The following is a 13,626-nucleotide window of genomic DNA, read 5'->3' as shown; positions in this document are numbered from 1 at the left end:
CTAACAGGAAGCAGAGAGTAGGGATAAATAGGTCATTTTCAGGTTGACAAACTATAACTAGTGGCGTGCCACAGGGATCAGTGCTGGAGCCTCAATATTTACAACCTACATCTATGTCTTGGATGAAGGTACTAATGTATGGTAGCTAAATTTGCTGATGACACAAAGATAAGTAGAAAAGTGAGTTGTCAAGATGACATAAAGAGTCTACAAAGGGATTTAGATAGTTTAAGTGAGTGGTCAGAAATCTGGCAGATGGAGTATAATGTGGGAAAATGTGAGCTTGTCCACTTTGGCAGGAAGAACAGAAAATCAGTATATTATTTAAATAGAGAGAGATTGCAGAACTCTGTGCTACAGAGGGATGTGTGTGTCCTGGCACATGAATCACAAAAAGGAAGGCATATGGAATGTTGGTGTTTATTTCAAGAGAATGGAGTACAAAAGTATTGAAGTGTTGCAACGGCTGTATCAGTGAAACCTCATCTGGAGTATTGTGTACAGTTTTGGTCTCCTAATTGCACTAGAAAAGTTTAGAGAAGGTTCACTTGACTGATTCATGGGATGAATGGGTTATCTTATGCGGAAAGATTGGGCCTGTATTCATTGGAGTTTTAAGGAATAAGAGGTGATCTTATTAAAACATCTAAGATCCTGAGGGGACTTGACAGGGTGGATGTTAAGAGGATGTTTCCCCTTGTGGGAGAGTCAATATCTAATGGAAACAGTTTAAAAATGAGGGGATTTCCATTTAAGACTCAGATGAGGAGAAATTCCTTCTCTTACAAGGCTGTTAACTTCTACACATCCAAAACTCTATTGGCTGTTTCATATCTTATCCTCCATCATGTCCCTGTACTGTGAGATTCCTTCCTATAATCCTCCCAACCCTGAAAATTTACCTCTGTTTACCTTCTCTAATTCTACCCTCAACTCTTGCTTGGTGTCCAATCTTTTTGTGAAACACCTTTAGCGTTCCCCTGTGCTAAAGGCACAATGTAAGTGCAAGTGACAGTTGTATGCTATAGTATATTATGACAATAATTACCTAATGAAACAGGCATTCATGTGTCCCAAAAACTGAGACTGTCTTAATCATTGAAATTAGTTTGTTTTATTCATTCTGAAACACAGAAATATCAAGACTGTTTCTGTACATGTATTTTCAGATAATTCACACTAAATATATTACAAAGAAACCCAGGACCATTTAAATTTCCACAAGAGTTGATTTTAATGTTCAAAAAGCACAATCAAAATAAATAAAAAAAAAACATAAACAGTATACTGTTACCACTAAAATGTTGCTGAGTGGCCAATACTTATTATTCTATAGCCCCAATACTAGAATCTGCAGGAACAAAGTTTAACAAATCAGAGTGGTGTATCAATGTTTTGTGCATCGTCTGAATATCTCCTTTAGTAAATCACACACAGAGCTGAAGACACATTTTACTTACAGCATATTGGCAGATTAACTAATCTGTTATATACAGATTGCTTTTCTATTTTTTCAGGCAGGAAGGGAGGGGAGATGAGATGGAGAGATCAAAATGATGTTACTTTAACTCTTGGATCTGTGCTGAGGTTTCCTTATAAACAGACAGAACCAGATTAAAGACTAAAGGATATGCCCATGCTACACAGTGAAGTTGTTGATCGCACATGGCATTAAATATAGAAGTTAATAAGATAGTAATTGGGAGATTTAACAAAACTGAAATTGAGCTGCAGTGTAAGCAACATTTATATAGTTAGAAAAGTAGTTCATTGGAAAATTAAGTTTTGGTATGTGATAATGCAATCCTACTTGAATTAATGCTTGTGCTATCTTTAAGATTTTTTTGTGCCTGCCAATATGCTGTAAAAATATATAATGCACAATTGCATTTATTAGGAGGAACTTAGTTTAAAGGCTTTTAATATTAACTTTATTTTATGGTCTCTGTCCTTTGAACAAGTTATTAAAATGGATTTGAATGGTTTATTGTACAATAGAAATTGCAATACTGGCTTAGAGAGAAAATCGTAACTTTGGGCTGAGAAGTTGGATAGCTTTTCACTTTAAGTTATTTGTAGAATGAATCTGTCAATGAAGACTGGACCCTTCTCAAGATGCAATAAGCCCTTAAACTTGTTCAAAATCCTTATCCACACATCCCCTTTTATTCATAGATATATCAAATGGGGAGAGGGGAGGCAGGAGGGAGTGGATTGGGATAAAGCTTATATGAAGTCAGTGAGGTTGGGGTATTATAATTTTCAGATTGAAAGAAAATATAAACTAGCATGAAATCAAATAAGTGCCCAAACCAAAAGTTCTTTTAGAAACTTCCCAAAAATGGTAAAGACTAGTATAATATCAAAAAGTGTCAAGCTGTTTCTTAACGACTAAAATAGATTACCTCACAGTTTAAATTAAAACGTTTCTCCTGGATATCATTAAGGATTGTAATTTACAATTAAACACTAAAAGTCCAAGTAAAAACACAAAAACTCTCCAATTTTTAATTTCCTGTTTAGACCAACAGTTTGGAACAATTCTTCTCTGCTTACACAACGCAGAATTATTTTTACTTCTGATTCTTTTAATAATTTGGTCATTTCAAAAAATTAATCATCACAAAGAATTTATCTATACATTTGTGAAACAAAAGTTACATTGTAACACACCAACACTGTCTTATTTTAAGGCACAGCACATCGTTTATGTATATTCTCCTTGTCAAGCTTTACAAAAAGTGACTATCCCCATAAAAGCATTACGTTTTGAGTACAGCTGCTAACTTAGAGTAAGCTCTCACAGTAACTAAGTTACACAAACTGCAGGTCTAGATGTGATTGTCAATGTAGCCCAGTGCACTTCTAATGCAGGTTCAGCTTGGATAAGCAGACTAAAGTTTGCTAAAACACTGCATTATTGAGAACATCCAATGGCAAGGAATGCCGTTGAACAACTTCATGCCGGATGCATTGGTAGCAGCTTCATGTTTCTTAAAAGAACTAGTTCATTGTAAAAGCTGTTCAAGCATCCTGGGCATTGTATAATCACTTGAAGAGTTGTAAAATACACACAACTTGCACTTTATCTATAATGAACAATATTTCCTAAGACCAACATAGTTCCTTATGCAGAGGTTTAATGTACCAGTCACTGTTCAGCAGTTTGAATTCACAATAGCCTCACATGACAAATCATATCTCTTCATTTCTTAAGACAAATGTGGAAGCCAGAGGTGCTGCAGATCACAGAGGGTAACTTCATATTCTCTTATGTATGTTGTTAACTTTGTATCTCTGGCTGTGCTGCACAAGGCAGCTACAAGTATTCCAGTTCCAGTGCTTGATTCAAAGCCAACAGGTCAGAGTGGCTTGATATCCTCCAGAATGGCATATTGTGCTAGATGAATAAGAAAGCAAAACAAAAACATCAGCATTAATAATCATTAAACCAAAGTTCGCTAAACCAATATTAAGAGCATGTTGATAAATTTATATTCTACATTTTCAAAATGTTTCATTACATGTAAATGAAATGAGAGTACGTTGAGAGCTTATTTTGGCTACTGATAACCATGATGTTTCATGCATCAAGGGAGGGGGCATTGGAGATGCACAGATGACTGATCGCTTGTTGCCTTTGCTACAGCTCCAGCCTGCAAAGCAGTTTTTACAGAGGCTATGGGCCTCCTTGAAAAGGGGGCTGATCAGACAGGAGAGTAGGCAAATTTCCTTGAAGTCCAGCCCAACACAAGCCTGGATCCTCAGGTGGAACCGAAAGACAGTGGATAGGAGTTTCTCCACTGCCTGCTGGGTGAACTGAGGCTGAGGCCAAAGAAATTATGATGTTTGGGGCGGATAAACTTTCTGTTCCAAATAGGTCTGCTTAGAAACTTGCTGGGGCCCAATTTTAGCTCACTCAAAACCCATTCACTTAAAGAGTTAGAATTGGGCCCTCGGTATCTTGGCTGGGACCCAGTGGTTGTGAAATTTAATTGCCATGATTTTTGGCTGTAGGTCTGTGGTTCCTGACATGCCCATTTCAATTGGAAACTGGGTGGATAAGACATAAAATTTGTCTATTCAACTCATTTCCATGACTGTGGCACTGAAAGGTTTGGCCCCCAGTGTCCATATTGTTGCAGATAGCCTCTGCACACTCCCAAGGGCTGGGTAGCAGACAGCAAGTGTTCCAGGCAGCCTCCAAAAGCAGTCCCTATAAAAAGGAATTTGCGGAAATGCACTGCAGGTGGTTGGATAATTGGTTTTGGATTCTCAAAGAAAAGCTATGTCATTGCAAGAAAGGAAGGGGCTCCTAGATTTAGCAACGCCACCCTGGATGCACTCTGCCAGGTGGCTGAATCCAGGAAGGAGGTCATGTTTCTGCAGGAGAGCAAGAAGCCATTCACGGTGACCTTGAGAAGAGAGTGGGAACATGTTGCAATGGTAGTCAATGCCTAGGGTGTGGCACCAGGGGCATGACAGCAGTGCTGAAAGAAGTTTAATAAAATAATTTGGATGGTCAAGGTGAGTGAATGCTTCTGCACGTCATGGCCAGGACTTTTCCCTCATCGGGCGGGCTCGGCGGGGGTGGGTGGGCAGAGTCGGAAAGTTTACTGCCGTCTGCATTCAGGGCCGGACCGTGATTTCATGCTGGTGGGCCAATTAAGGCCCACCCAGTGCCTGCCTGTGTGGGACAGGAGAGCATGCACGCGAAAGGTCCCTGAGGCACAGGGCTGCCTCAGGGAGATGAAGAGTTTAAGAATTAAAAATAAACAATTTTAAATGGCTAAAAAACATGTCCCCTCACGTGACTCTGTCATATGAGCAGGGACATGTTCTTAATGAAATGAAAACATTTATATTTTATTTTTAATTGCTGTTGGAAACCTCATCCGGCCCTTGGATGAGGTTTCCTAAAAAGTGAAAAGGCTGCTTGGCCTTTTCTCCTGCCTGCCAGCCATAAGGTTGGACGGGTAGTGAAAAATAACATTTAATTGGGACTTTAATGGCTTTATTAGGCCATTTAGTCGTCAGCGGGTGCACTGTCAACTCTCGTGCACGCCTGCCAAACGAAATATCGCGCGAGTGCGCGATGACGTCAGGACACTTGCCTAACGTCATGATGCGTCATTTTACGCTCAAGTGGGTCAGGTTTGTGCCCGCCTGCTCAGTGAAAAATCTTGCCCCATATTTCACACCCATCACACCCCTCACATTGCTCAATGGACCACATTCGTATCACTAACTTAGCACCATACCCTGACATTCAAAACTCACTCCTCATATCCTGACACTACACCTCACCACACACATATATCTTCAAAGCATGCCAGCTGTGCACATGCCTCTCAATGCCTACACATTCCTCCAAGGGCAGGCATCATCCAAGCACACTGACAATCAATGACGTTCTGCCCTTTCTCTTGCAGTAGAAGGTGGCACACAAAAGGAGAGAAAGCCAAAGGTCTGAAGGGGGACCATGATGAATACATCCCTTCACTTCCCTCTAGGAGATGGTTCTTTGAATGACTGACAGCAGCAGCGCTATGGAACTAGTGACGTCTGACCTGCCATCCTGGATGAAGGTCATTTGCTGCCTTTTTCACCTTCTCTATTTCACCCTCATCCTGAAAGTTGCCATGAGAAGGAAACTGCAGATGGAGTGACTGTAGACCTCTATATTTTCTCCCCACCCTCAACCTTCCCGACCTCTCCACTCTCCTTATTTTGTGCTTTCAGATAGCCAGGAATGGTTGGCTGCTCATCTCTAACAAAAGTAGGTCGACAGGCAACAGGAGGGAGATAACCTTAAAAAAGAAATACTGTCACTCAACCTAACACTTGCAGCCACCAGCTCAGATATTGGCACCACTCATTCCTTAGAAGCTAATACAGAACTGGAATCAGCATGTGGTGAATCACAGGACTTGAGTTGGCTGCAGCTAGGCAAGGGGGGCAGGTCAGCTTATGTGCCAACTTCCTAGAAGGCGAGGTCACACATGAGTTTTGCTTTATGGGACTCATGTGAGGACTTTATTGGTTAGACTTCATGAGAACACTGATGAACATGCACACCGTGATGCTTGGTGCATTGGCAGGCCAGCCAGATAGTCTGCAGCCACTGGCTAGGAGAATGGAGAAGCCTGAATCCAGTTTGGCACAGGACGTCACAAAGAGCTTGGAGCCCATCCATTTCACTGTGGAAGAGGTGGCCAATTCCATGACAGCACTGCCTTACTGAACTATAATGGAATTCCTACATTACAAAGATGACTACAGTTCAAAAGTATTTCATTGGCTGCAATGTGCTTTGAAGTGTCTAGTGATCATGAAAAGTGCTATATAAATGTATGTCTTTTCTTTTTCTTTCTGTCTCAGCTTCCACTGCAACACAGGCAGAGCCCTGCTGATGTATCGGTGTTTTGGAAGCACAGATAGAGGTCATGAGATACCTGACTGCAGGCATCACGGATGCAGATTGCAGTGCTTGACGAGGCACTCACAGCAGTCCTGTATTATGTGCTCCAGTAGACGAGTAGAAACTAGGCTAGTAATCCAGAGACCCAGGGTAATACTCTGGGGACCCGGGTCCTGCCATGGCAGATGGTAGAATTTGAATTCAATAAAATCTGGAATTAAAAGTCTAATGATGACCATGAAACCATTGTCGATTTTTGTAAAAACCCATCTGGTTCACTAATGTCCTTTAGGGAAGATGCAGGAAGGATGTTCCTGAGATGGGGGAGTCCAGAACTAGGGGTCACAGTCTGAGGATACGGGGCAGACCATTTAGGACTGAGATGAGGAGAAATTTCTTCACCCAGAGAGTGGTGAGCCTGTGGAATTTGCTACCACAGAAAGTAGTTGAGACCACAACATTGTATGTTTTCAAGAAAGAGTTAGATATAGCTCTTGGGGCAAAAGGGATCAAAGGATATGGGGGGAAAGCGGGAGCAGGCTATTGAGTTGGATGATCAGCCATGGTCATAATAAATGGCAGAGCAGGCTCGAAGGGCCGAATGGCCTACTCCTGCTCCTATTTTCTGTTTCCATGTTTCTATAAAATCTGCAGTCCTTAGCTGGTCTGGCCTACATGTGACTCCAGACCCACTGAAATGTTGGCTCCTCTTAAATGCCTTCTGAAATGGCCTAGCAGCCACTCAGTTGTGACAAACAGCTATATGTTGCAAAAAAGGAATGAAATCAGACGGACCATCCGGCATCGACCTAGACACCGGAAACGACAAGGGCAAACTCAGCCCTGTTGACCCAGCAAAGTCCTCCTTACTAACATCTAGTGGCTAATTGGGAGAGCTGTCTCACAGACTAGTCAAGCAACAGCCTGACGTAGTCATCCTCACGGCATCATATCTTACAGATAATGTCCCAGATACCACCATCACCATCCCTGGGTATGTCCTGTCCCACCGGCAGGACGAACCCAGAAGAGGTGGCAGCACTGTGGTATAGAGTAGGGAAGGAGTTGCCCTGGGAGTGCTCAACATCGACTCCAGATTCCATGAACTCTCATGGCATCAGGTCAAACACGAGCAAGGAAACGTCCTGCTGATTACACATACTACCTTCCCTCAGCTGATGAATCAGTGTTCCTCCATACAGGACACCACTTGTAGGAAGCACTGAGGGTGGCAAGGGCTTAGAATGTACTCTGGGTGGGGGACTTCAATGTCCATCACCAAGGGTGGCTCGGTAGCACCACTACTGACCGAGCTGGCAGAGTCCTAAATGGCATAGCTGCTAGAGTGGGTCTGTGGCAGGTGGTGAGGGAACCAACAAGAGGGAAAAACATACTTGGCCTCATCCTCAACAATCTGCCTGCTGCAGATGCATCTATCCATGACAGTATCGGTTAGAGTGACCACTGTACAGTTGTTGTGGAGAAAAGTCCCGCTTTCACTTTGAGGATACCCTCCATTGTGTTGTGTGGCACTACCACTGTGTTAAATGCGATAGATTTCAAACAGACCTAGCAATTCAAGACTGGGCATTCATGAGGTGCTGTGGGCCATCAGCAGCAGCAGAACTGTATTCGAACACAATCTGTAACCTCATGGCCCGGCATATCCCCCACTCTACCGTTACCATCAAGCCAGGGGATCAACCCTGGTGCAATGAAGAGTTCAGGAAGGCATACATGAGCAGCACCAGGCATACCTAAAAATGAGGAGTCAACCTGGTGAAGCTGTGTGTGCCAAACAGCATAAGCAGCAAGTGATAGACAGAGCTAAGCGATCCCATAACCAACAGATCAGATCTAAGCTCTGCAGTCCTGCCACATCTAGTCATGAGTGATGGTGGACAATTAAACAACTCACTGGAGGAAGAGGCTCCACAAATATCCCCATCCTCAATGTTGGTAGAACCCAACACATCAGTGCAAAAGACAATGCTGAAGCATTTGCTACAATCTTCAGCCAGAAATGCCAAGTGGATAATCCATCTTGGCCTCCTCCGTAGGTACCCAGCAACACAGGTGCCGGTATTCAGCCAATTTGATTCACTCCACGTGATATCAAGAAGGGTGAAGGCACTGGATACTGCAAAGGCTATGGGCCCTGACAATATTCTGGCAATAGTACTTAAGACTTGTGCTCCAGAACTGGCCGCGTCCCTAGCCAAGCTGTTCCAGCACAGCTACAACACTGGCATCTACCCGGCTATGTGGAAAATTGCCCAGGTATGTCCTGTACACAAAGCAGGACAAATCCAACCTGGCCAATCATCGCCCCATCAGGATACCCTCCATCATCAGTAAAGTAATGGAAGGGGTCATCAACAGTGCTATCAAGTGGCACTTGCTTAGCAATAACCTGTTCACTGATGCCCAGTTTGGGTTCCACCAGGGCCACTCAGCTCCTGACCTCATTATAGCGTTGCTTCAAACATGGACAAAAGAGCTGAACTCCCGAGGTGAGGTGAGAGTGACTACCCTTGACATCCAGGCCGCTTTTGACTGAGTGTGGCATCAAGGAGTCCTAGCAAAACTGGAGTCAATGGAAATCAGGAGGAAAACCTTCCACTGGTTGGAGTCATGCCTAGCATAAAGGGAGATGGTTGTGGTTGTTGGACGTCAGTCATCTCAGCTCCAGGACATCATTGCAGGAGTTCCTCAGGGTTGTGTCCTCAGCCCAACCATCTTCTTCATCAATGACCTTCCTTCCATCATAAGGTCAGAAGTGGGGATGTTTGCTGATGATTGCACAATGTTCAGCACCATTCGTGACACCTCAGATGCTGAAGCAGTCCATGCCCAAATGCAGCAAGACTTGGACAATATCCAGGCTTGGGCTGACAAGTGGGAAGTAACATTCATGTCACACAAGTGCCAGGCAATGACCATCTCAAACAAGAGAGAATATAACCGTTAGCCCTTGATGTTTAATGGCATTACCATCACTGAATCCCCCATTATCAACATCCTGGGGTTTCCATAGACCACAAACTGAACTGGACTAGCCATATAAATACTGTAGCTACAAAAGCAGGTCAGAGGCTAGGAATCCTGCAATGAGTAACTCAACTCCTGACTCCCCAAAGCCTGTCCACCATCTACAAGACACAAGTCAGGAGTGTGATAGAATCCTCTCCACTTGCCTGGATGAGAGCCATGACAACTACACTCAAGAAGCTTGACACCGTCCAGGACAAAGCAGCCCACTTGATTGGCACCACATCCACAAACATTCACTACCTCCACCACCGACGCACAGTAGCAGCAGTGTATACCATCTACAAGATGCACTGCAGGAATTCACCAAGGCTCCTTAGACAGCGCCTTCCAAACCTATGACCACTCTAGAAGGACAAGGGCAGCAGACAGATGGGAACACCACTACCTGGAAGTTCCCCTCCAAGTCACTCACCATCCTGACTTGGAAATATATTGCTGTTCCTTCAATGTCGCTGGGTCAAAATCCTAGAACTCCCTTCCTAACAGTGTGGTGGGTGTACCTACACCATAAGAATTGCAGTGATTCAAGAAGGCCGCTCACCACCACCTTCTCAAGGGCAACTCGGAATGGGGAATAAACCCTGGCTCAGCCAGTGGAGCCCACATTCCGTGAATAATGAAAAAAAATGCAGCTACTGAGGTAGTATAGGAGCACTAGGCCAGGCAAGGGCATTCACTAAATAGGCACTAAGGGTGATTAATTATTTTCTTTGGTATTAGTTATATATTGCTGGATAAGGTTGTGTGTGTAGATTTTTGCTGTTGACCTTTACTATGTAATGTAAGTCAAGGGGAATTTGTCATGAGTAGTCTGAAATGGACGTATTGTAAGGCAACGATGTGTCCATGCTGGGGTGAAGATTTTCCGTTCAACTCAAGTGAAGCCTCACTATGTGGTCCCTCTTGATCATCCAGATGCAGCTGGTCTTCCCACTTCTTCCAATTCCTCTCCTCTTCCTCCTCCTGTGGTGATGGCCTCCAGATCCCTAAAGGAGATGGCTGAGCCCTCATTGCTTTGTTGTGGTTGAAACAGCAGACACCACAAACTTGGAAACCCTCTCGATCGTGTATTGCTAAGATTCCTCCCGAATGATCTAGACAGTGATATCTCTGCTGTAGGGAACTGATGGCTTGCTCCAAGGTGTTATGTGTGTGACTCCATGGCTCCTGGTGAAGGCCCTCTGACTTACATAGTAAGATGATGGAAGAGGGTCAATGCGCCATGCGCGAATGGAGTTTTCCTTATCTCGGAGCAGCCATCCTGTTGATTGCCTTCAAGGCCTGAAAACAGTAGCTAATGCAAACTGCTGCAGGATAAAAGCAAGATGGTGCGGTCAGGATAGTGGGCATTCACCATACCAATTGCATGTGCTGAGTGGTAGCTCTTGTGGTTGTAGTATCGCTCCTTGTTGACATGCAGGGGTCTGCAAAGCCACATGTGCGTTCGATGTCGCTCTGGACAATTAGGCAGCCTGCTAACCTGGAAAACTTATGTACCCTCTCACCCTGGTCTTCCCTCCTCAAGGAGGCAAGGTTGAAGCTTCCTCTCCTCCTGTAGAGCTCCTCTGACACCTCTCTGATACTTCCTTGGATGCCGAATAGTGAAACGTTGCTAATGTTGCCAGCTGTCCTCTGGGAGAAACTGGCTGTGAAGGAAGAAAGGGCGATGGTGATCTTTAGCGGCACTGGGAGGTCAGTCCTCACCCTGGTTTGACACTGCAGGTCATCGTAAAGTCGTGACACAATTTTGTCACTGTGCCCTTAGTTAAGCAAAGCTCCTAAGGCACTGTTCCTAATTGATCCCAAGGTAGGAGTGGTGCTCCTGGAACACCCTCTTAGGCTAGGGTATTCTACGGAAAGCGTTCCTTCTCCTCCCTCCTCTCAGAGGTTCTCCCCTATGCCTCCTCCTTTGCCTGTCCTGCTCTTGCTGCAGAACAAGCGGCACTGCAACTACGGCCCCCATATTTATGTGTGGTTATCTAATTTGCTCAGCCTTTCTGTGGCCAGCGGCAACCTTCAAACTTCTCCAGCAACTCATCAGAGAGCTTCTACCAACATTTGTGCCTGAGCACAAATAAGTCAAAAGCACCACAGCTGTAACTTACTGAGAGGCCCTTTAAGTAGCCCCGGAACAGGACCCATCATACCTGCCAACGCTTATGCTTTCAGGAGTGAATAAGGAAGGCGATCCCTGCACATAAGTTGGCCAATTTCACTATTTCTCCTTTGCATCAGCCCATTGACGTCTGTGGTATCAACACAGATGTATCCCCTTCTTAGGGCGCATGCAGGGGATACATCTGTGTTCACAATTCTAGTTGTCGGGTGGCACTTGGGAACCAACCAGCAGCATCCCCTCTGCTACAAATATGGAGGAACGTTGGCATAGCACCACTAGAAGTGGCATCAAGTGACTGAATTTCATGCCCAATTTATCTTAAATCTGAGATTTCCTGCTGAATTCCTGTTGCACTATCACTGGGATTGTGCCAGAAAGGCCCACAGTTTTTTGGGGGCCTTACTGGCTACACATTGGAAACTTGGTAAGATCTCACTGTATAGGTAGTATTGCAATCCAAAACAATAAAAGCAACTTGCATGTGAAACATCCCAAGGCATTTCACAGGAGTCTGATCACACAAAATTTGACTGTGATTTTGTCACTGAGCCACATAAGGAGATATTAAGGCAGGTGATCAAATGTTTGGAGAAATGGATAAGTTTTAAGGAGCATCTTAAAGGTGGAAAGAGAGAGACAGGTGTTTAGGGTGGCAACTCTTAGAGCTTTGCATCTAGACAGACGAAGGCATAGCCGTCAATAGTGGGATGAAGGAAGTCTGTAACTTCCAAAATGCAATTGGATAAATGCTTGAAGGAAAAAAGAATTACAGAACTATGGAAAAGAGCAGGGACTGGGGACTAACTAGATAGCTCATTGAAAGAGCCGGTAGAGGAACGACTGGCTGACTGACCTTCTGTGTAGTATTATTCTATGATTCTTTAATTATGGCTAGCATCCCTCAACCAATACCACCTAAACCAGTTTTATTAATTGGATGTGAAATGCATTGGGATGTTCTGGGGATGTAAAAAGTGCTATGAAAATACAAGTTTCTTTGTTAAGAGCGGATCTCCTGTGGTATTTGTCATAGGACCTAGAAGGCAGTTTCTCATATATACTTAGATCTAGAATGGACACTTATCTGCAGCTATTGCTGCTTACTGAACACCCCACTAATGAGTCTCACACACACTGGGCTGGATTTTACGGCCCCCGGGCTTTAACCAATGGTGGGAGTGGCCCAAGCCAAGCGTTCAGCCAGGCAGCTCTCATGGTGCAGGCTGGTGGTGGGCAAGGGCAGCCCCCTTAAGGAGGTGGCACTTGCCCACCACCGTGTCTTCCCCTCCTGTCTACCCTGGCCCCTTAACCCCCCTCACCAGGGCTTGCCTGCACTTACTTCTCAGTCCAGCTCCTCATGATTGGGGATTGGATACAGTCCTAGCAGTGACCAGCACTCCCATTTGATTGTCCAACAGCTCTCAGAGGCAGGGCTTCCTGCTCAGATAGGGGTGCAAGTCTCATCTCAAGACAATCAATGCCCCCTCCGAGCTTCAGTTGCCTGCAGGGTGAGCAACTGGATCTGACTTTTTCGCATGGAGGGCGGGTACCCTGACACCCCATAAAATTCAGTCCACTGTGTTACCAGAGATCCTACACCAGTCAGAGTTATGGTTGTTTATTCCCTCTGTTTTACAGAGAGAACTAAAATTTGAATGAGTGTCAGGACTGCACAGCAGAAAGTAATTCTGCAAGCAAATCTCAATGCACTTGTATAGGATCAATACTGAGTTTGCTAACACTCTATACACAGTGTACTTAAACTCTACGCAGAATCTGTTTAAAGTCAGTTTAGACGGAAAGGGGCCGCCATAGCTCTTTAAAGATTCATGACCAATGCCAAGAAGCTGTAGCCAAAGCAGACAGGGTATTAGGTTGCATAAATAGAACTATTCAATATAAAACAAAGCACACCGCCTTGTACAAGTCCCTGATTAGGCTACATTTGGAATATTACGTTCAGTTTTGGTTTCTTCATGGTGGGAGATATAGAAACTTTGGGAAAAGTCTGAAGTAGTGCCATGAGGATAAC

The 13,626-nt window shown here is 44.3% G+C and overlaps 1 protein-coding gene across 7 annotated transcripts in view; it reads right to left on the bottom strand.

The window, feature by feature from the left end:
• Nucleotides 1–1,091: 1,091 nt before the first annotated feature.
• The window catches only part of eya4 (EYA transcriptional coactivator and phosphatase 4), a 460,934-nt gene continuing 448,399 nt past the window's right edge, over nucleotides 1,092–13,626 (bottom strand). For all 7 annotated transcript variants that reach the window (XM_078542404.1, XM_078542397.1, XM_078542398.1 and 4 more), the window contains one exon: nucleotides 1,092–3,400. In XM_078542404.1, coding sequence (XP_078398530.1) covers nucleotides 3,320–3,400 — 81 coding nt within the window. In that variant the 3' untranslated portion in view covers nucleotides 1,092–3,319. The remainder of the gene's footprint in view (nucleotides 3,401–13,626) is intronic.

This window comes from Cetorhinus maximus, chromosome 5 (genome assembly GCF_964194155.1).
Source record: "Cetorhinus maximus chromosome 5, sCetMax3.hap1.1, whole genome shotgun sequence".
Taxonomy (NCBI): domain Eukaryota; kingdom Metazoa; phylum Chordata; class Chondrichthyes; order Lamniformes; family Cetorhinidae; genus Cetorhinus; species Cetorhinus maximus.
The sequence above is the reverse complement of the archived record's forward strand: the minus strand, read 5'-3'. Positions and strand labels throughout refer to the sequence as shown.